Source organism: Halichondria panicea, chromosome 1, assembly GCF_963675165.1.
Source record: "Halichondria panicea chromosome 1, odHalPani1.1, whole genome shotgun sequence".
NCBI lineage: Eukaryota > Metazoa > Porifera > Demospongiae > Suberitida > Halichondriidae > Halichondria > Halichondria panicea.
Window position 1 is genome coordinate 8,839,125 of NC_087377.1, and position 21,073 is coordinate 8,860,197.

Here is a 21,073-nt window from a genome sequence, read left to right on the forward strand (position 1 = left end):
AATAGTGAAGTGCATGACGTGGATTAGACATGCAGTTTTTACACATGGTGTTTTGACACAAACGACACTCCATAGTATACTACGGCACGGCATTATTAACCACGTGGGATATACTGGGCATTGGCGATTTTTAATTTTTGGTGACCCTCATGCATGCACCTTCATTCGCCAAATCGACAATTACCCACTATAATTATATATACAGTATATATGTATACATGTGCACACTTACTCAATGATCAGTCTTGGTGCATGCATGCATCAGATAGTGCATTTTGGGGGCATCAGTATATAGAGCTCACAAAAGGCTATTGAAGGGTTTTTGAGGTAAGCAACTTCATCTGAGTGTCGAGATCTGGGGAAAATAGATGGTCTGTGATTTCCAGCATGAGAAGGTAATTGCTCCAATGTGGGTTATCTTCAGGAACAAATTGGGCCACCATGCATGAAAGGAAACAGGCGGCTCAGTAACCATGCACGACTGCATGCTGAAGGTAAATGCAAATCAATACCTTTTCTTTTGTTTCAGCTACTGTGGAAAAACACTGACGACAAGGCGGTCTGTATATGCACTCGCTCCTTCCTTAAGCCTCCCATAAATGAACTAGCAGGATTATCATTGCATGCTAGCAACCATTGGTCAACCACTTCAGAGTGCCAAAAACTCTGAGGGGTTCACTCCCATGTATACCCACCACTTCTACTATACTGATTATCATTGACCCTGCATGCCCCACACTATTCCTACACTATTCGGAATTTCCAATATAATATTAATTGACTGAGTCCTATACACTATTACTTTAATTCATCGTCCTAACACTATATATAATCTGCAGCTATAATAATTATTGCACGAGAACATAATTATAACATCAAATCTATATAAGGTATAGGGGTGGGCACATTATCATACTGGTATAATGATGGGCACACTTTCGACAGCACTGCCAAACATGATTCTACAGTTACTGTAGCACAGTGACATTCTGCACACATGCATGGTTGAGACGATTTTTGTAGATTCAATTGTAAGCATGTAGTGTAGTCACTCTGTGATGTTACATTATTTTTCATGGTTGAAATCACTGAAATGGGTTTGAGCATATAGCACTTTTTCAAAAGTATTGCAAAGCATAATTATATTGGGAACATTTCTGAACATAATAAATGATGGCCATTTCTGCAGCTTGCCAATTGTTGGAGTAGCCTGACCACAGCATGCATTCCTTCCTCACTAAATTGTAACACTTTTTGCTTCTGCAAATTGTCGAGGGACATGTATTCAGCATTTTATGAATCTGCCTATGAGCGTCTCTTTGATGGTAGCTCACTCTTGTGTCCTGTAGTCCACCCTGAAATGGATAAAGCGTGTCTCTCCACCTTTGGTCTTGTACTTTCACATTCGTACATAATGTCAGGAATTCTTCCGATTCGGATTGCCTTCCCTTGTTTAGTTCAATCTCTGCTAGGAACTTCCGTCTCATTAAGTGATACTGTTCTTTTGGAGTCATTCATCGATAGTGTAAGTATTCACGAGGCAGGTATTCTTAAGGAAGCTATGGCTGTGGTTGGACAGCAAGTTCCTGTGTTTTCTTCTGAAATCAAATGCGAATTAATATCACTGTTCAGTCGATACAATAGCAGACAAGTGCCTACCCCAAATAGTTTAAAGCAGATGGTGGTAAACTTGGCTAGGTACGAGTTTGTTTCAAAGCCTGCTGCTGCTTTGTCTCTTATCCATTGCGGAGTGCCTGAGCAACACCAAGTGTTCTGGGATAACATGATGGTTGATGGTCTTCGAATGCTTTACTGGGCACTGAGTGTGTCTTCTGCCATGGTGTTGAAGATGCTCGAGGAAGCTGAAGGTGGTGATCAATCCCAAGATAGGGTTTTAGGTTATCTGCGTCAATTTATAGGAAATATGGGACTGGATGAATTGCGAACTTTTCTGCGCTTCGTTACTGGCAGCTCGGTGTGTTCCTCCTCAAAAATATCTCTTGAATTTAACGCTCTTACGGGTTCTTCACGTAGACCCATTGCCCTCACCTGTGCACCATCCCTGATTCTATCCTCAACATACCCTTCATACCAAGTGTTTGTTTCTGAGTTCCGAGCTTGTTTGTCAAGCGAGTACTTATGGAGAATGGACAGCTATTGACGTTTGCAATATTGATAACACTGCATGCATGTCTGTCAATGTTTTTTGGCCATAATTATTACCTTTATGACGATGTTATATTATTGATAACACTGCATGCATGTCTGTCAATGTTTTTTGGCCATAATTATTACCTTTATGACGATGTTATTGTATTGTAAAGCATTCATCGCTGTGATTTTTGTATTACTGAGTGATGTAGGTATATAGGTACAATAAAAAGCATGCAAACTTTGGAGAATTGTTATATATAACACCTATAACTTATGAATGCAAAATTAGCAAGACCTTCTATACATGCATGTGCTTGCATTTGTCACAGTGAAGATATAATTATATAGTTATCTGCATGAGCTTAACATGATTATCATGTTGCAAGCATGCATGTAATAATTATGATTGTTCCACAAATGTTCCACGTTCAAATGCTATATGGTTGTACATAGGATTGTAGCAATTTTTCACATTGCAAATGTTTTTCTATCCGGATTCAGGTATAATTGAAGACGGTGCCACAAGCCAATGAGAAATTTGACTCAGACTAACAAACAGCATCTGTAAAACTACCGTATAGCGGGTATATTTCGAGGGTATAAATTTTCGCGGATAGACCTCTACAAAGGATTTCGCGGATTTTATTTTCGTGGTCTGAGTTCCAGCCTTTTGGCGCATGCGCACATCAACATGCAGCTGTACCTCCACACCGTGGTCAATAATACTGAACACGCCTACATTTTAATAAGATGTAAATTTTCGTGGGTAAAAATTTTCGCGGTACAGGCTCAATCCGCGAAAACCGCGAACATTTATACCCTCGAAATATACCCGCTATACGGTATATGACAATATCTACCAAGTGTATATACAGTGGCTACGTACTTGCAACCTATTCCAGTATAATAATAATAATTATACGTCCTAACATTGTGTATTGGCAGTACTACTATAATATTAGTCATACTCTTTATAGTGTGTCTATATAATTATGTGTACCTGCATCTGACAGACATTCATTAACATAAATGATAAAAATTATATACAGTGGAACCCCTCTTAACGGCCAACTGCGACATAACGGCCAGACACCCAGGTCCCAAAAGTTTGCATACAAAACAACCCCTTAACAACGGCCAAAACTTTTTGTTCTCCAATTAAAGGTGTCCGTTATAGAGGGGTTCCATGCACTGTACCATCATTCAACTTGGATATAAATTTGTAATTATTACTGGCATTACGCACTGCACATTCATTAACAAATCTCAGTTAATCAAAGTACGTAAAAAAGTAAGTGTTTCAACATACAGTTCTATCCCAAAATTATCGCTGTCTGCCAGAGGATTTACTCTTTCCTTCAACAAAGCCATATTCTCATCAGACAATGCAAGACCAATTGGGGGTATACGAACTGTGTAATCGTCATCACCCGTACTGATTTCTTCGTCTACACCATACATTTCATCAATATGTTCGAAAAAGTCTAGGGCTTGAAGTCCTCTTCTCTGCATTTGAAGTGCTCCCCGCACAAATAATTGATGTGGTGTTAGATTGTGTTCCGTTCGAACCCCATGACAGTTCCAACCCTCCATAAATACTTTCAGTGACTGGTTGATACGTGGAAGATAGACGTACTGTAAACAATACCGATGAAACATGTTATCAGGATCCAAGTAACCATGTTGCTCTAGGTAATAGAATAACTTGTAAAATATCACTGTTACGCAACGATGCATATCGCGCCAGAGGCGCTCAATCCGCTGGTTGTGCACGGAACTGCCAGTTATCATGCTGTTGCGGTCATATCCTCTACTCTCTAGCATATGTGCTGCTACACGATAATTTTCACCACCGTAGTCAGATCGCATTCTTGACGGTAGTCCAAACCGTTGGACAGCTGAAAGGAAGAGATTATAAACTGTTTCGGCAGTGTTATTATTGCTACAGCGAAGAAACACGACGAGTCTGCTATATCCGTCAATAGCCCCGTGCGTTACCATGCCCCATCTCACAAGCTTGTGGTGGCCATCTGTACGAATACAAGATATGATTAGTATGCATGTATTGTATACACAAGTCTTGCTACTACTATAATAATAAGGTTCCAACCTATATACATGCATGTACACACATCTGGGCTCCTTTATCTAAAACTTAATTGACACACATTAACCATAAACCTGGTCACACAACACCTATATATGACTTACCCATGTGCCATAGAGAGTTGGGCGAGGGAACAGAGTAAGGGCGCCGAGCAGTGAGGATTCCTCTCCATCTCAGAGCTGCATTCAGGGGATCGGTTGCGTGGATAGCATTACGCACCCTTTGTCTAGTGACAGCATATCCCAATGACCGTAGTCGCCCAATCACCAGTGTCTCTCCCATATTTGGCATTTCTCGACGCACCTGTTGGAGCTTTGTACGTAGATCACTGTCACTTATACTTCTTGCAGCACTATGAACATCTAGAATGCCGAACTCCCCTCTTCTTCTATAGATAGTCATTCGAGAGACACCCAATAGTTTACTAATCTCAGTCCAAGTGAAATTTAAACTACATAGGTATTCCAACTGGTCTTGACAAATAAATAGCTGGGGACGGCCACGTCCTACTCTCCTAGCAACCTGGGGAACTTGGTAGCCTCCGTCTGTGTGTGCATCCAACTCATCAAGTCGAGTGTACCACATTGTCTTGAGCAACACACAACTGTCCATTATTTCCTTCAATGCCGTGCAAACTTCAATCGTCTCATCATCGCCATCATCTTCAATTTGTACACGAAGGGAAGATAGAGCATGTATACAAACCTCAAACCTCTCAATAACGAACTGGGCATAACTAGTAGACTGAGTATAATCGATTTCTCTATCTACCGTAGTAAGGAAAGTCCCCATTTCTTGGAGAAATGTTTCCCATCCCCACACTCGATCTCCAGCTCCAGCTCTTTGATCAACCATTTTAATTAATGAACACCCAGTCACCTTTTGACCTTGAGCCTCGCACTCGATTACAGCACGTCTTGTAACGTTACAGCACGTCTTGTAACGATTACAGCACATCTTGCATGCATGACGTTTTCCCTTACTTTATGACGTCCTATAGCGCTATTTATTTTTGTTACACTTGGCGTGCCATAGGACCTAGGAGTCAAGAGTCACCTGCATCTGCAGCTTGAAAGAAAGACAATTGCAAGTTAGTCAGTGCTCATTGCTAAACTCAACTTATTGCCCAATACTCTCTTTCAGATTTTCTTAAAGAGTAGATAGTACCACCATCTCAAAGAAAAAAGTTAAGTTCCATTGCATGCTGTTGGCGCATGGCATGTACATGATCCCAAAACTCTCTGAATTCACAGTTTACAAATCACTGCTATACCGTATCGGCGTATAACTCCACCATGTACCAGCTTCAAAGAAAAAGGATTTAAGTTATGTTGCTCATTGCTAAATAAATGTGTTTACGTGTTTCTTCCAGCTGCAGATTTTACCGTACCTCGGCCCCACATGTACAATGTGTACCAGCTAGGAGTCTACTTAACCACCTTCATCGACTTCAAAGAAACGACTTGCAAGTTTAATATGTCAGATTCCATAAAACTATATAGCTAGCTAGAGGGCAACTGTCCTTGGTTTCGACCTTCATCTGTAGCATACTGATTTACGAGTTTGTGTCTTCATGTGTCAGTTACACTGGTTTCGACTGGTCAACTTCGTCCATGGGGTGATAGCTAGCATACTGATTTACGAGTTTGTGTGTATGTGTCCTCATGTGTCAGTTACACTGGTTTCGACTGGTTAACTTCGTCCATGGGGTGATAGCTAGCATTGTAATTTACCAGTTTGTGTGTATGTGTCCTCACGTGTCAGTTACACTGGTTTCGACTGGTCAACTTCGTCCATGGGGTGATAGCTAGCATTGTAATTTACCAGTTTGTGTGTATGTGTCCTCATGCGTCAGTTACACTGGTTTCAACTGGTCAACTTCGTCCATGGGGTCATAGCTAGCATACTGATTTACTATTTTGTGTGTATGTGTCCTCACGTGTCAGTTACACTGGTTTCGACTGGTCAACTTCGTCCATGGGGTGATAGCTAGCATACTGATTTACGAGTTTGTGTGTATGTGTCCTCATGTGTCAGTTACACTGGTTTCGACTGGTCAACTTCGTCCATGGGGTCATAGCTAGCATACTGATTTACGATTTTGTGTGTATGTGTCCTCACGTGTCAGTTACACTGGTTTCGACTGGTCAACTTTGTCCATGGGGTGATAGCTATAGCATACTGATTTACGAGTTTGTGTGTATATGTGTCCTCACGTGTCAGTTACACTGGTCAACTTCGTCCATGGGGGTGATAGCTTATACTATTTACATTTTGCACTACATATGTGTTGGTAACTATAGTGACTTCAATCTTTTGTTCTGTAGGGGCTTATTGTGACGAAAATGATCTGAGGGATGTAGCGTTCATGAAACCAAACGAAACGCCTGCAGTTCACTGTACTGGAATTTCAAGAAACGCTAAGTGATGAACACTAAAAACAATTTACTGACAGAAGAAATGTATTGTGCTGCATGTCATGTGATCCAGTGATCTTATTCTATCATAAACTCATTGTTCTAATACCGTTTGACCTTCTGCATGTGCGTACGTGCGCGAGAAAACAACTAATTAAATGACAAAGGTATAGTGTTAATTTAACAAAGAAATTCACTTTATAGCAGTGTTAATTCAGCATTCACTTTGCTATTTTGACATAGAAGTACAATAAATTGGTGAAATTCAGATGACATAATACTTTGTTGTTTTGACATAATTTCTTTGCTTGAATGACAAAACATTGTAGGTTGTTTTACCTTTGTCATTCTAACAAATATTATTCTGTCATGTGAGATTCATCACCGGGACAAACTTTTGTTTGTTAAATTAACAAAAGTGTTTTTGCAGTGATATGTACTGGCTAGACCTATACTGTAGACCAGGAGTGCATGAATGTATATTGAAGTGCGTGGGTGTCAGATACTCCTATTCATGCACTCCTGCGTAGACCTATATATACTGTAGGCATAGGCCTCCATGCTCATACAACACGTACTGCAGACTATACAGGCAGTGTTGCCATTTTATCACTGACTCATGAATTCTAAGCAATAATAGCAATTATGCGTTTATTCCAGTCCTGTCTTCTCTTCTTACCTTAAGGTGACATATATATTTTCACATGTAGATTTGTTTGCGTTTTCACTGTTTAGCTCATTTTTCTGGTATTAAATTCTGCTATTCATAGCGTTTCTAAATACAGTAGAACCTCGCTAATCCGAATAGAGCCGGACTAGACCCCATCCGAATACATAAAATTTCTGGAACAGATGTCATTGAATACATTAACAAAGACACTTTTGTACATGTATTATGATATTACTGTGCATGGCCAGAAGGGAAGCTGCTAGCTACTTTTATATCAACTTTCTCTCCAATACAGTGAGTCTTGTGAGCTCTCTCTTTGTTTTCTTTACAGTGGCCGTTGTCAGAGCAAGGATTGAGCAGTTTATTAATAAGAGTATTGCTGATTCAGCAAGATCCGGATTAGCGAGGTTCTACTGTACTCGAAAGTGGTTTTAATGAGATTCATTGCATTTTCCAATTATCTGCAAGTACAATTTTTTACGATTTTACTATAATTCATAGAAATAACAGAAATTAATACTCGCGAAAATATGTCACCTGCTTCTTTATGTTTCAGTTCCACTATCTATCTTTCATTATAACAGTACTGAGGCTAGAAAATAATTATTTGCAATGTAAAGGATTGGCCGGGGGAAACACCAAAAAGCGTGGAAGCAATAAGTCCGGTGAGAGCATAACTCCAATCCGTTACAACGTTCACATGTATATGTACAGCTAGTGTTGATACATTATCGTATATATAGTGGGTAATCTTTGTGGGGTAAAAAATTCGTTATTTTTGTGGGCAAGCTGACCTCAACGAACATTTTACTCGCAAAAACATAGGCGTAGTTTACCGGAACGCATGCATGCAATGCAGTGCACGTAAGGAAGCAAATAAAATTTTGACTTATAAAAATCACCGCTGTGTTTAAGTTCAACGAATTTTTTTACCACACGAAAATTACCCGCTATAGATCACAATTGACATCATGTCACCATGCATAGATGGACTGCATGTGTGTTAATCCACGCTTTTAGGCTCTCGGCCAATAATTATCCTAGCAACTTTTTACAGAATTGCAAATGTTTTTCTATCCAGATCACTTTATAGTTTCAACTGTGCCCACAACAAGTTAAAGAATGACTCCTCGATGCCCATACAAGGTAAGGGTACACACTTAATTAGTAACCAAGGACCCACCTTGTGTTGCTATGAACTTTTTAGGCTTCTTGTACCCCTGAGAATAGAAATAATTGACATGAGCTGGTGGACCAGTATTGCATACAATGTGTGTGCCAGTATAGACAGTTCATATACATGTACACTGTATATTGCAGAGGCGTAGGAAATGCAGCGGCCATAACCGGTGCACTTCTTGAGCTGAGCTAGCTATTATTATCTTGCAAATATTACAAGGGCCAAAAATCCGCCCCCGTTGGCAATCATTGCAAATGTGCAGTATTCAGTGTAGGCACGGTCTCTAGTCTAGATTACAACCTTAACCATCCAAGATCTACCCTCTATTGCCTGCTCACTTGGGCTTCCTCACAATTCAAGGCACACTCACGTCTACATAGCAGGCATTGATGTAGTCACTCTGGCAGTCCTCTTGGCTAGGGATGGGGTCTAGGATAATGAGGTTGTCATCATCTGTAGGAAACCAGTGTGAAAACACACACACGAACACACTTGCACAGTGCTAATAATGACCTCTTTGCTGGCCATCCGCCAGTACTGCATGTACATACATGTAGAACTGCTAACTCTCATGATATACACTCACAGACAGCAATGTTGCCAAATCTGTTGTTGAGTCTGTTCTCAGGAGTCACTGAAATAATCACTGGATGACCCCTCTCCCCACTGTCCAGATTCTGAGAGAGTGTGTGTGCATGTATGTGTGCGTGTGGTGTGTGTGTGTCTGTGTCCGTGTCTGGTTCCATTGCAATAGCATGACTGTGCTATCAACCGTGTGTGTGTAAAGTATAGTCACCTTTACCACTAATGATTGTGCAGGCTGTCTAATTGCTAATAGACACACTCTCACGCCCACACACACAGCCAGTATAACATTACCTTGTAAAGATCTTTGAACTTCTTATTGCTGCCAGCATGGAGGTCAGCCACATACGCTCCAAACTCTGTCACAGGTATGGGGGCGTAGTCCACCCCCTCCACCCCCTCACTAGCCTTACCACCCTCACTCATCACTGTTACCGTGACGAGCTGTTGCGTTGTTGACCCTGAGGCTCCAGTAACCACCAGTTTATACACACCTACAGAGTACGAGTAAACATTCATCTCAATTTTCATTATGCACAGTAAACAACCACTGTTTTCTTATCAGAACCTCTGGTTATGTATACATTGCAATTGTACATACCGTATAGCGCGAAATTTTCGAGGGGCTTAATTTTCGTGGATTTCGTGGGTTAGCAATCCTACACGAAAATTAAGTCCACGAAAATCGTTCTTTACCTGCTATAACGTGCAAGATTTAAAGGCGTGGCTTCCGGTAAGCAGTCATTCCGCGAACATTGTGCAACGAAATGGCTTTTAGAGGCCAATCCACGAAATATAAGTGCCTCGAAAATTTCGCGCTATACGGTACACTAAAGGCTGTAGCTAGCCTAAACATCTTATGACATTGAAAGCATAATATAGCGTGTACTCACCAGTGGCAGGTGCATTATGTTATTAAAACAGTACATTAATTCCCATGACCAATACACAATCTTGAATAATAGCCTGTACATGTACAGTACTCACCAGCATGCTTAGCCTCCACACTAGAGAAGGATACTCCACCGTCCTGGTCCAGTTCTGTGGCATAGTCTGCAGTCACCTTCCTACCATCGTGGTACCAGGTGAGACTGGGTGGAGGGTGACCTCTCACCTTCACCCTCAGATACACCTCCTCCCCCTCCGTCGCATGAGTATCACTAGGAAACTCTACTATACTAGGCTCTGTATAGGACACAATAATAGTACAAAAATATTAAAAGTTGTTTTTCTTACCGTCGACTTTCTCAATGGCGGCTTTACTGTCTTGTCTGTTGCTCTTCTTGAGGGACGCTTGATAAGGGGTAGGGCGAGGGGGAGGGGTATGGCGTGGGGAGGGGCCGTACTTGGTCTGGTTGCCATGAAATTTCCTGTACACAAAGCAACACATTATTACATGAACACATAATTATTCTGATGATAGTCTTACCTCCAGAAATAGACCCCAACAATGATACCCACCACAATGACAGCGGCTAGAATGAGTAACACGATGACTACACCTGCTACCACACCTACTGTGTTGCTAGCATCAGGGCCTGTGGGGAGGTTGCTAGTACATGGTCAAAAAATTGGTCACAATACACCTGAACCCACTTACCTAACTGCACACAGATTGGAGCTGACCCACTCCAGCTCCCACTCACACAGACCCTAGTGGTGTCCCCTCCAGTGAGAGTGTAGCCAGTGTTGCAGAAGTGTGTAGCGTTAGAGAGGAAAAGACTGTTATTAGTGGATCCATCACTATAGGTAATCATCCCGTTAGTCAGTGGGGGTAAGTCAGGGCAGTTCACTGTATGGGAGACGATACGCTCAACAAACAAGCAGTACAGAATCCATTCCACTTACGCAGACAAATTGGAGCTGACCCACTCCAGCTCCCACTCACACAGACCCTAGTGGTGTCCCCTCCAGTGAGAGTGTAGCCAGTGTTGCAGAAGTGTGTAGCGTTAGAGAGGAAAAGTCTGTTATTAGTGGATCTATCACTATAGGTAATCATCCCGTTAGTCAGTGGGGGTAAGTCAGGGCAGTTAGCTGTATGGGAGACGATACGCTCAACAAACAAACACTACAGAGTCCATTCCACTTACCATTCCACTTACGCAGACAAGTTGGAGCTGACCCACTCCAGCTCCCTCCATTCACACAGATCCTGTTAGTGTCTCCTCCAGTGAGAGTATAGCCAGTGTTGCAGGAGTGCACAGCACTAGAGAGGAAAGGTTTGATGCCAGTGGATCCAGCACTGTACATAATCATCCCGTTGATCAGCGAGGGTAAGTCAGGGCAGTTAGCTGTATAAGGTATGATGTTCGCAGTAATTTAACATCACAATGCATGCTGCAAAAGGGCTGCTATTCGAATCCATGAAAACCTTTCTAACACTATTTTCGAGAAACTGTATAGCCTAGAAACAGATAACATAACTATTACGACAGTGTTTATTGTCAAAGTGTGTACACAACATGCCGATGGCATGATAGTGTACTATATAACAGTTAATCAGTTTCTGTGAGCACACTGATTGGTATTGAGCAAAATCAGCCAAGGTCTAATTTGCATAGCCTCGATGTCCCCATGCAGGCCGATTTTAATTCTGAAAAATTGGCTTGGGAATAAGGCTAATACATTATGATAAATGTTGGATTTGGAGAAAGTACATGTGTGCATGGCTCGTATCAGTATTTAATTTATCTGATTCGAATGGTCTCCAGTAGTTAGCGAGTGAGAGGTCGTCATGTGGTAAAGATGGACAATACACTGGGGATCTTTCAGCTCATATACACATGCATGCACACATAATTATATACTGCAATGCAAACTGAAAGCATGTCAGAATGCAAACACACTGTACACTGAATGTATAGGGTAATGAATGATTCTAGTTTGTTTACTATCATTAAGCATCTGTATGTAAATAACTAATGTAGACCTCCACCCTATTATAGCGAGCATGCAAGTCATAAATTAAAGTAGACTTTCAGGTTTCACAAAAACCTCAGGAGAGTTTAAAAGTATCACACACCAGCCATGTATTCTGACAATAGTCTCAAATGAGTATAAATCATAGTCAGCCGTAAAAAAACAGAACACTTTTATACGTAAATTAATACAAGGGGGTGAAATTATGTATATATACTGGTTATCAAATAATTAGGTTGACTAAATACGATATTAACATACTGACAGTGACTCACTGTTTGATTCGAAACTAACTAAACTGTACATGTCCATAAGCGAGGTTTCCCTGAGTACAAGGGTCAGGTTTAACGACATCTGGGTCCTCGTATATTGCAACTGGTGGTTGTCTCATTTCAGTTTCAGTTCGCAGAGTTACCTTCTCAGACCTCCTCCACTTGTTCACTGCCAGTACAAGAAGGACACCAATGGAGATTGCTAGAGCCAGGGTCAGCAGGAAAGTCACGATTACTGATATGGCAGTAGTTTCTGAAAAGCACATAATTAAATTAATATGACATTGTAATGTAAAATTACTTTCCCTGCACATGATCTAGAACACCACCGTATGCCCATGTTGTTCCACTGACCGTCAACACATGTCACCGCAGCTGCTCCAGATACTGAGGCAAAAGTTTCGGTACAGCTCAGAGTAGCAGTCGTAAGGTGAGACATGTTGCCGCTAGTGACTTCTCCGTCAAGCTGGTAGGAAACACCATCTGCCAGGAAAGAATCAAGGACACTTACAGCGCACCCAGCAAAGTCGAAATTAGCATAAGTTCCGATTATAATCCCATTATACATCAGAAATAATGAACATAATTATACACTCAACAAATACAGTACAGAGTCCATTCCACTTACGCAGACAAATTGGAGCTGACCCACTCCAGCTCCCACTCACACAGACCCTAGTGGTGTTCCCTCCAGTGAGAGTGTAGCCAGTGTTGCAGAAGTGTGTAGCGTTAGAGAGGAAAAGTCTGTTATTAGTGGATCCATCACTATAGGTAATCATCCCGTTGGTCAGTGGGGATAAGTCAGGGCAGTTAGCTGTATGGGAGACGATACGCTCAACAAACAAACACTACAGAGTCCATTCCACTTACGCTGACAAGTTGGAGCTGACCCATTCCAGCTCCCTCCATTCACACAGATCCTGTTAGTGTCTCCTCCAGTGAGAGTATAGCCAGTGTTGCAGGAGTGCACAGCACTAGAGAGGAAAGGTTTGATGCCAGTGGATCCAGCACTGTACATAATTATCCCGTTGATCAGCGAGGGTAAGTCAGGGCAGTTAGCTGTATAAGAGACAATATACACTTAACAATAAACAGTACGTGCAGAGTTTATTCCACTTACACAGACACACTGGAGCAAACCCAGTCCACACTCTATATATACCACTCCTACAAGTCCTAGTGGTATCTCCACCAATAGCGTAGCCAGGGTTACAGGTGTAGGTGGCCACAGTGTTCACTGGTCTTCTGTTATTGGATCCAGCACCACCATAGTCAATGGTCCCATTTGTCAGTAAGGGTAGGTCAAAGCAGATCACTATGGGAACAGGTACACACTTAACGTACACAATATTACACATTCAGTCATTCCTTACTCTCACACACTGGAGTTGTTGTTGAGCTCCACTCTCCATCCCTCCCACAAGTCCTCACTGACACTCCAACCAGAGTGTAGGGAGGGAAGCAGGTGTACCTGGCTATAGCACCCACTGGTCTGTTGTTAGTGGATCCACCAGTATAGGTTATGCTTCCATTAGCAATGCCCGGGAAATTATCAGAACACATAAATGTAACTGTAGGAGGGAATAAAGGTTATGCAATGGAATAGGAGAGTTGTGATGGTTTCATAAACTCCTGAGGTGAACACATAAAGTCATACATATACCGGCTGACATAAAACAGGCAATGACAACAATTTGATCCACTCACCCAGGTTAGCACAGATGGTTATATCTCCCAGTGTAGTTGGTATAGTACAACAGTAGGACCCGGTTGGAGTGAGAGGATTGTTAGCCTGTCTACGAGCCAGTCTGATGACCCGAGCAGCATTCCTCACAATGTAGAACTGCTGTCCAGCGACTGCACCATTGCCCATTATCACACTCCCATCAGGATACGTCCACTGTCCTAGTGCTCCATTACCATTGTTGTCAGACACATTTCTACAGCAGGTAGTGAGGTCACTGTGACAGGTGAGAAAAGGGAGACCACCATCAACATTTTCTCCAATAGCAGTGATCAAGATATATTGTTAGTGGTGATGTTACCAGATCCCAGTGCCAGGTAAACTGCATGGAATAAAACGCAATGTCACATTAAAAGCCAGTACACATCTAATCAACCATAATGACCTTGCTGTTCCCCTGCCAGTACAGCGAGCCCAGAGAGCAGAACCACACACACTAGTCCACACAGCATGGAGGTCATGGGTATAGTCTTTCTTCAATGGTAGACAGTTAGTAGGTATCCCTAGCTAGCTTGCTATGTTGTTAGCTAAGTACAATACCTTGTGGCCTGTAATTATAAGTACAGTACTAGTATTGCTAGCCTTAAGGACATTGATTGAAACAGTTTTGCTTGCCTGTAGGTATATTGGATCCCTTACATGAGACCAATCAGTGTGCTCATAGAAACTGATTAACTGTTATATAGTCATGCCATCGGCATGTTGTGTACACACTTTGACAATAGTCATAATAGTTATGTTATCTGTTTCTAGGCTATACAGTTTCTCGAAAATAGTGTTAGAAAGGTTTTCATGGATTCGAATAGCAGCCCTTTTGCAGCATGCATTGTGATGTTAAATTACTGCGAACATCATACCTCGATAATCATTAAATTCAGGGTGATTAACAATAGCAGTGGAAATAAAGAACTCTATGATATTGTACAAAAAGGAAGTCAGTATCTCTAAGTACAATACCTTGTGGCCTGTAATTATAAGATTGAGCAATTTCCAATTATCTAGTACAAATTTTTGCGATATTATTCTCATTCGCAGAAATTTAATACTCGCGAAAATATATCACTTTAAAGGTATACTCAACAGAGTTCATGCATACAATTTGTTCATTTCTTGTGTTAGTATAGTTGTACATGCATGCATGTACATCATATATTTTGGAAATTGGTATTTTTGTCAAAGGAGTCCAAGTAGCATCAAACAGATCCTTGTAGTTGTCTTGTGAAGGGGAGTGGAACCTCAATACCATTACACTAACTATATAGCTACACACTGACTGTCTGTGGTGTGTTATGGTAGATTATATAAACTATATATACACTGAAAATAACAACAATCAACAATACAGCTCCTACTAGTTGACTTAAAGCATTCACAATCTCTTGTGTTGGGGGAAACAACCTGGTACAGGCCCTACTAGGCTAGACTCACGAGCCGTCACCTTTGCACGTCAAAAATTAGACTGGTAAAACTCCGTGCTGCAATGTTTGCCACTAAATGATGTGGAAACTCAAGTGGCTAGACCGCATGCAGTTACCACAAGATAATTAAATAGTGACGTTGAATGCATACCACCATATAGGCATAGCACACTCTGGGCATAGTATGCAAGTTGTCAACTTGAGTAGCTATAGCATCAACTTGAGTAGCTATAGCAAGAGCGTGAAAAGAGGACATGCAACTCACAATCTAGTACACGTAGCGAGCAGAATTCATATCGTGGGCCGATGAATGTGCATTTGCATGAAGCTCTTTTTTTAGCACTTCATGCAAATTCATTCGCCTACGTGGTGGAATCAGCTGTTTTGCTGTTGCATGCCCTCTCTTCTTTACGCCCTGGGCTAATAGCACGTACTGGCACTAGAATACCTTTTGTGTAGCTAGTTTTGTGGTATATAGTCTAAGTCTAAGTATCACGTGCAGTAGACTGACGTCACGAAAACCTCGAGTCTTATCGGATATGTGGACTGTACTTTGACCAGTCTACTTTCCGCTGTGCAAAAGTGACGACTGGCAAGTCTATACTACTATAGGCAAGGTCTGGCTCTTGTAATGGTACAAGCCTCCCACTATGTGAGCAGCAGATGAACTCACGACTGAGGGTACTGCCCCTGGCTTGTGGACCCTGAGAGCCTTCACCACCTGCAACATATCCACCACTCCCTCTGTTTTGCAACGATCAATGGTAGTAGCTACAGAGCAGTACATATACCAGAGCGGGTCACAGTGTCACTGGATAGGGGAGGTTATATAAATTATTATTCAGAGACCTATTCAATTATGCATCCATTAGATTTTAATTCGAACACAAAATTAATTACAGGCTCTCAAAAGATAGCTACAAAATCGGCTGAAGTCTCTATAGGTTACAGCACTTGTACGTACTTTCAATGGATCAGTATATATACAGGCTTGTTTCCCGTCCTTCTTTGAACCTTTAAAACCTTGACGGCAGTTTACAGTCTTGAAGTTCTCACACTTTCCACTGCTCAATATGTGTGTACATAAATTAATGCAGTACTGTTCAATTGGTCTATTATTAGGAGATGTGATCACATGTTATGTAATGCACGTGTACACACATACATAGCCAGAATACATACGCCCTACCCGGGAGCTTGTGGGAATGTCAAGAAAATGTAATTTCTGTCAAAAAAACTATCACATTAATATAATTTTTTGCAAAATGTCATTTTGTACTTTTCCTCTATAGAGTGATCATGTGTTGTGGTGTTCAGTCAGTTCACAACGATGCTCAACATTTGAGGTGTTTCTGCAGCATAGTAGATGCAAATGATATATATGCTCTCATTTATTTCAGTTGCAACGTGGCTGATAGTGATCATTGTGCTAATCTTTGCATTCTCTGTTGGAGAATTATTGCGAGTTGTCATGGCTGCCACGTGCCTGAAGAAGCTAGTTACAGCATTTTAATTGTAAGTGTTCAGTGTACTTTCAGCATAATAATAATTATTAGTTCTTTCCGTAGGGAGGTGCTGGGCAACAGTTTTGTTCTTGGTTCTCCTACTATAGGGGTGGGGGTAGGAACTCTTATTTATGCCTGGTACACTCGACAGAGAGGTAAGCTGCCATATTACGCTTTTATGATAATCTTCTTCACTTTATACTTGTCACTTGTATAGAAACTCAGAAGAAAAAGTCAAACAGGATCAGTCAAAGATAAGATCCAAAGGGCTGAGAGTGAGTGAGAGTGAGTCTTAAAGACATTTTGCCAGACGCGCCCCATCTCTGACCAACCAAATTGTTAGGACTAGCATAAGCCATTTTTCTATGTAAGAACTGTAGATTCTATGTATTTGGGAGGGCTTAGTACACGTGTGTAGTATATAGCAGTGTCACTGTGTGCGGTACTTAGTTTTCTTGAAAACGTATAGTTAGGCTACTCCAAATGAGGCCGTTGTTTCCCATCAGAGACTTCTATGAATTAGATGTGTGCTGGAGCATTATTATCATTATGCAATACCATGGGTATCATTATAAACGTGCGGCTTCATTGATGAATTTCATTAAACAAGCGAACATTAATTGCACATGCTTGAAACCCACGAAAACAGCAAAAATTGTTCGCTATATATATACGTTACTTGTGAGTGTCCTGTGTGTGGCATTTAATGTATAGTTAGCTGTTATTTATCTCCGTGTTCATCAACAGAAGCCTTACTGATTAGGCCATATTCCTGCCCACACATTTGACTATACTTGCTGTTTAGCATTGCACAAGAAAAGTTACAGTTTGTATTTAACAACTTTTGCAGGCATGTGATTGTCTGTGCATGTGAATAACTAATTGCAGGAGGTACGTCTGAGAAATTAACTGGGTCTGAAATGTGATCACTGCTACCTGTGATATACGAAGAGATTTTAGACCCCCTGGCTCAAGAAAACCTTGCGTACAGCTTGTTCAACAATTACAAACTCCACTTGAACAGAGAGGACCAGTATACGAGGACATTAAACCAGACCCCCACACTTACGGGAACCTCGCTTATGGACACGTGCAATTTCCTTAGTTCCAAGCGGCATACAATGAATTACCGTATAGCGGGAAATTTTGTGAGATGCAAAATTTCGCGTTTTTCGAGGGCAGAGCAGTTAACGCGCAAATTAAAATCGGAATAAACTCCCACACACTGATATTTCACATGCAAAGCTATTAGTGGGTGTGGTTTCTTGGCATTGAAACGCGAATATTAGAACCCACGAACATTTTTGCAGGACTCTGAAACCAATAGCGAAAATTTCCCGCTATACGGTATGATGTTTTAGAGTAAATAATTGAAGTATGTGCTTTTTATCCTCCCTATGTTAATCTCAGAGGAGGTTGGACATGTGACATTCCTATAGTTTTTCTCACATTCCCATAGATACTGTAAAAAGTTATTGCTATATGTCCGACTATACTGAACCTGACTAGCTGTATCTGTTGCCTGGTTGGAGCAGGATTAGCTAACTATATAGGGTAGAGTGTAGTTTAGCGGTGCTTTATATCTTGCATTGTACTGGCTGGCAGGAATCTAGTAAACACTCTATGCACTGATAACTCGGTAAGAATGAAGAGGATATTTGGGGATAATTGGATGTCAGGGTAGCTATGTATTATACCCAAAGAAGCCAGGAAGTCAAAAATAGTCAGCTCTCAGTCTCTGATACGCTAAGCTAGAACTTTACATTGAAATCATTGTCAAGAATGTGAGCCAGGTCATCAAAATTTTTTTGCACGGGATCGTGTCCAACCTCCTCTGTTATAATGTCATGGTTCATATAAACTTATATTCATGCACATCATCAGGTATAAAGCTACAGTCAAAATGTACAGCAAATTCCTATTACATGTGTGGGTCTCAAACACCTGACCGGCAGGACAATATTAGGAATGAGTGTGTACCTTCATGCATGGCTTTATAGCTTTAGTGACAAACTGTACCACCCAAGTACTGTGTTCGACCTAATACCCAGTTTGCCATGTGTATATATACCGTATAACTGGAATTTGGCGGGTACCGTATATCTATCGGACACTTCTAATTACCCCAGACACTCTTTTGGGCAATTTTCGTTGTTCTAATACAGCAGACACTCCAGTGCTTTAATATTACATTCGTTAAATATCCAGACAACACCTTGAAAAGTTGAGTTTAATACATTCATAGACGGCAAGTAAAACTTAAGAGTGCTGCAGTTAGATAGATTTGAGTATATACGTAGCTAGTTTTAGATAGCTATAGTGCAACTATTCAGTCACACACTGTTTTATTAGGACTTAGCTAGCTCACATGCAGCTGCTTGCTTGTTCTAATTATTCCGAATACTTGCATGCTCTATAAAAATCAGTTCCAATTATACCCGGACAATTTCCAAATAATTATTTTTTGCTGTCCGATAAATTAAAACATATACGGTATTATATTTGGCGAATAAGCCCACCATTTGCATGCATGAACCCAACATGGCATTTTTAATTTGGCGTCTCAGGTGTGACTGCTATACAGCAATGAGATGTTGTGTCCACTGGAAACCTAAATTAATTTGGCGGTTATAAATTTGACGATCTTCAAATCGCCAAATTTTCCAGTTATACGGTAATAATGTTGCAGTAGATTTAGAACATGATAAGACCTCCCTTTATCTGTTTTCTTGATAGTAATAATTGCAGTTTTCAACTCGTGACTCATAATCATTGCCGGCTCCCTTCATTTTGATCATAATTATAGGAATTACCGTTGTTTGGTATCACAGCAGTGTCACCAAAGAAGTGAATTAAAGTGCCTATATAGCCATATTTGGCTATTATAAATTATGGATCAATGTGGAAACTTCTTGCTGTTATTCCATATAAACAAAATCTGCTTTCTTTATGTTGAGGTTATATCCCATGCTATAAACCTATAGCACATTAGATACAGAACAACATAATTTATATGTAAAACATAGCTCTTTTAACAAGAAATTAAGAATTTTAGCACTGCAGATGTCCGTCCATTAGGACCGTTATCTCCTCCACTATGCAGTTGTCATTGATCGCCTTTGTCATGCTTTATACAATAATTATATGATTATGTGCGCATGCATGTTCTACGTCTAGACCATTATAAATTATACTTGCCTGCATTGTCCCATGCAGTTTACATGTATGAGTCAACACATTGCAGTTGCAGTAATACCGTGTAACAGGAAAATTTAACAATTGATGGATAAGCCAATTGATAAATTGGCTTGGCATCCACCGGTAAAGTTTAATTTGGCAGTTTTAAATTTGACGATTTTCGATAGAATCTGCCAAATTGTCAAATTTAAACACTTTTCAAATTCAGTTATCCGTTCGCTTGTGTAGTAATGTGCAAATGCAGAGTCTATATGGAAGGCATTCAATGCTATTACATCTATAATCGCATGTTGTCCTATTATTCACTGGGATTCGTACAGTGATTAATCGCGTATCAGTAATTGCACGTCGTCATTAACGACGTGCAATTACTGCCTTGACGACCGCACCTTCGAATAACGGCCGCGGCTAATTTTTTTACTGAAACTGCAGCTAAAACCTTAAACTGCATCACAATAGTACTCGGCTTTGCCTCGTGCAATTAGTATCCTTACCATTGCTTGTTACTCGTGCTATTAATCCCATATTGCACTCTTAGCCATACTATTAATTATACTTTTACTTTTTGAATGCACTATTGTAATGTATATACACATCTATTATTCCCAAGTATTGCATGCACAGAGTCACATTGTAATAATAATCTCCATTGATAGGTTCATAAATTGCATTGTATGTCGGTGTTGCGATTAGATTAGACTGTAATAATTATGATGTATAGTTCTATGATTAGCACTGCATTAATTTGTACATTACCAACTGCTGCTGGCTGTCTGTAATCAGTGGACTGGACTGGACTGAACTGAACTTTGACCTGACTGTTGCAACACCAATTACATTCCTTTTCCTCATAACAAGACCACAATGACAAATGATGTGAACAAAAAACACAGCATAGATATCT

General features: G+C 40.7%; 3 protein-coding genes and 1 long non-coding RNA gene across 6 annotated transcripts in view; 1 reads left to right on the forward strand and 3 right to left on the reverse strand.

Annotated features, from left to right (window-relative positions):
* Window positions 1–3,367: 3,367 nt before the first annotated feature.
* Window positions 3,368–5,181, reverse strand: LOC135341166 (uncharacterized). Its single transcript, XM_064537668.1, has 2 exons — window positions 4,366–5,181; window positions 3,368–4,184 (listed from the first exon to the last, which is right to left on the reverse strand). Exons 1-2 carry the CDS (start codon window positions 5,114–5,116, stop codon window positions 3,421–3,423), a joined length of 1,515 nt encoding a protein of 504 aa, XP_064393738.1. The 5' UTR covers window positions 5,117–5,181; the 3' UTR covers window positions 3,368–3,420.
* A 76-nt stretch (window positions 5,182–5,257) lies between these two features.
* Window positions 5,258–6,775, forward strand: LOC135341848 (uncharacterized). Of its 2 annotated transcripts, XR_010396675.1 has the most exons (3): window positions 5,258–5,351; window positions 5,405–5,726; window positions 6,589–6,775. It is a non-coding gene; the product is annotated as an uncharacterized LOC135341848 (long non-coding RNA). The 2 variants fall into 2 exon arrangements; XR_010396672.1 differs by lacking the exon at window positions 5,258–5,351 and having other exon boundaries at window positions 5,358–5,726.
* Window positions 6,776–8,493: 1,718 nt separating this feature from the next.
* Window positions 8,494–14,633, reverse strand: LOC135341070 (uncharacterized). Of its 2 annotated transcripts, none has more exons than XM_064537555.1 (14): window positions 14,434–14,633; window positions 14,012–14,370; window positions 13,678–13,875; window positions 13,425–13,619; window positions 11,216–11,404; window positions 10,962–11,147; window positions 10,714–10,905; window positions 10,543–10,651; window positions 10,350–10,483; window positions 10,101–10,298; window positions 9,408–9,607; window positions 9,115–9,205; window positions 8,899–8,981; window positions 8,494–8,568 (listed from the first exon to the last, which is right to left on the reverse strand). In XM_064537555.1, exons 2-14 carry the CDS (start codon window positions 14,175–14,177, stop codon window positions 8,509–8,511), a joined length of 2,001 nt encoding a protein of 666 aa, XP_064393625.1. In that variant the 5' UTR covers window positions 14,178–14,370; window positions 14,434–14,633; the 3' UTR covers window positions 8,494–8,508. The 2 variants fall into 2 exon arrangements, with proteins under 2 accessions (XP_064393625.1, XP_064393617.1); XM_064537547.1 differs by having other exon boundaries at window positions 11,204–11,404.
* Window positions 14,634–14,778: 145 nt separating this feature from the next.
* LOC135340597 (uncharacterized) overlaps window positions 14,779–21,073 on the reverse strand; it is a 93,996-nt gene continuing 87,701 nt past the window's right edge. The window contains exon 35 of the mRNA XM_064537070.1: window positions 14,779–16,277. Within this exon, the coding sequence (XP_064393140.1) occupies window positions 16,238–16,277 (40 nt within the window). The 3' untranslated portion in view covers window positions 14,779–16,237. The remainder of the gene's footprint in view (window positions 16,278–21,073) is intronic.

Bases quoted from the DNA above. Each gene is read 5' to 3' on its own strand.
- LOC135341166 (XM_064537668.1), bottom strand. From the start codon at position 5,116: ATGGTTGATCAAAGAGCTGGAGCTGGAGATCGAGTGTGGGGATGGGAA. The intron at 4,185-4,365 runs GTAAGTCATATA...GTATTCGTACAG, and splicing joins CAACTCTCTATGGCACATGG to ATGGCCACCACAAGCTTGTG.
- LOC135341070 (XM_064537547.1), bottom strand. From the start codon at position 14,177: ATGGGCAATGGTGCAGTCGCTGGACAGCAGTTCTACATTGTGAGGAAT. The intron at 13,876-14,011 runs GTGAGTGGATCA...TCCCTCCTACAG, and splicing joins AACCATCTGTGCTAACCTGG to TTACATTTATGTGTTCTGAT. The intron at 9,206-9,407 runs GTAATGTTATAC...ACACTCTCTCAG, and splicing joins AGTTCAAAGATCTTTACAAG to AATCTGGACAGTGGGGAGAG.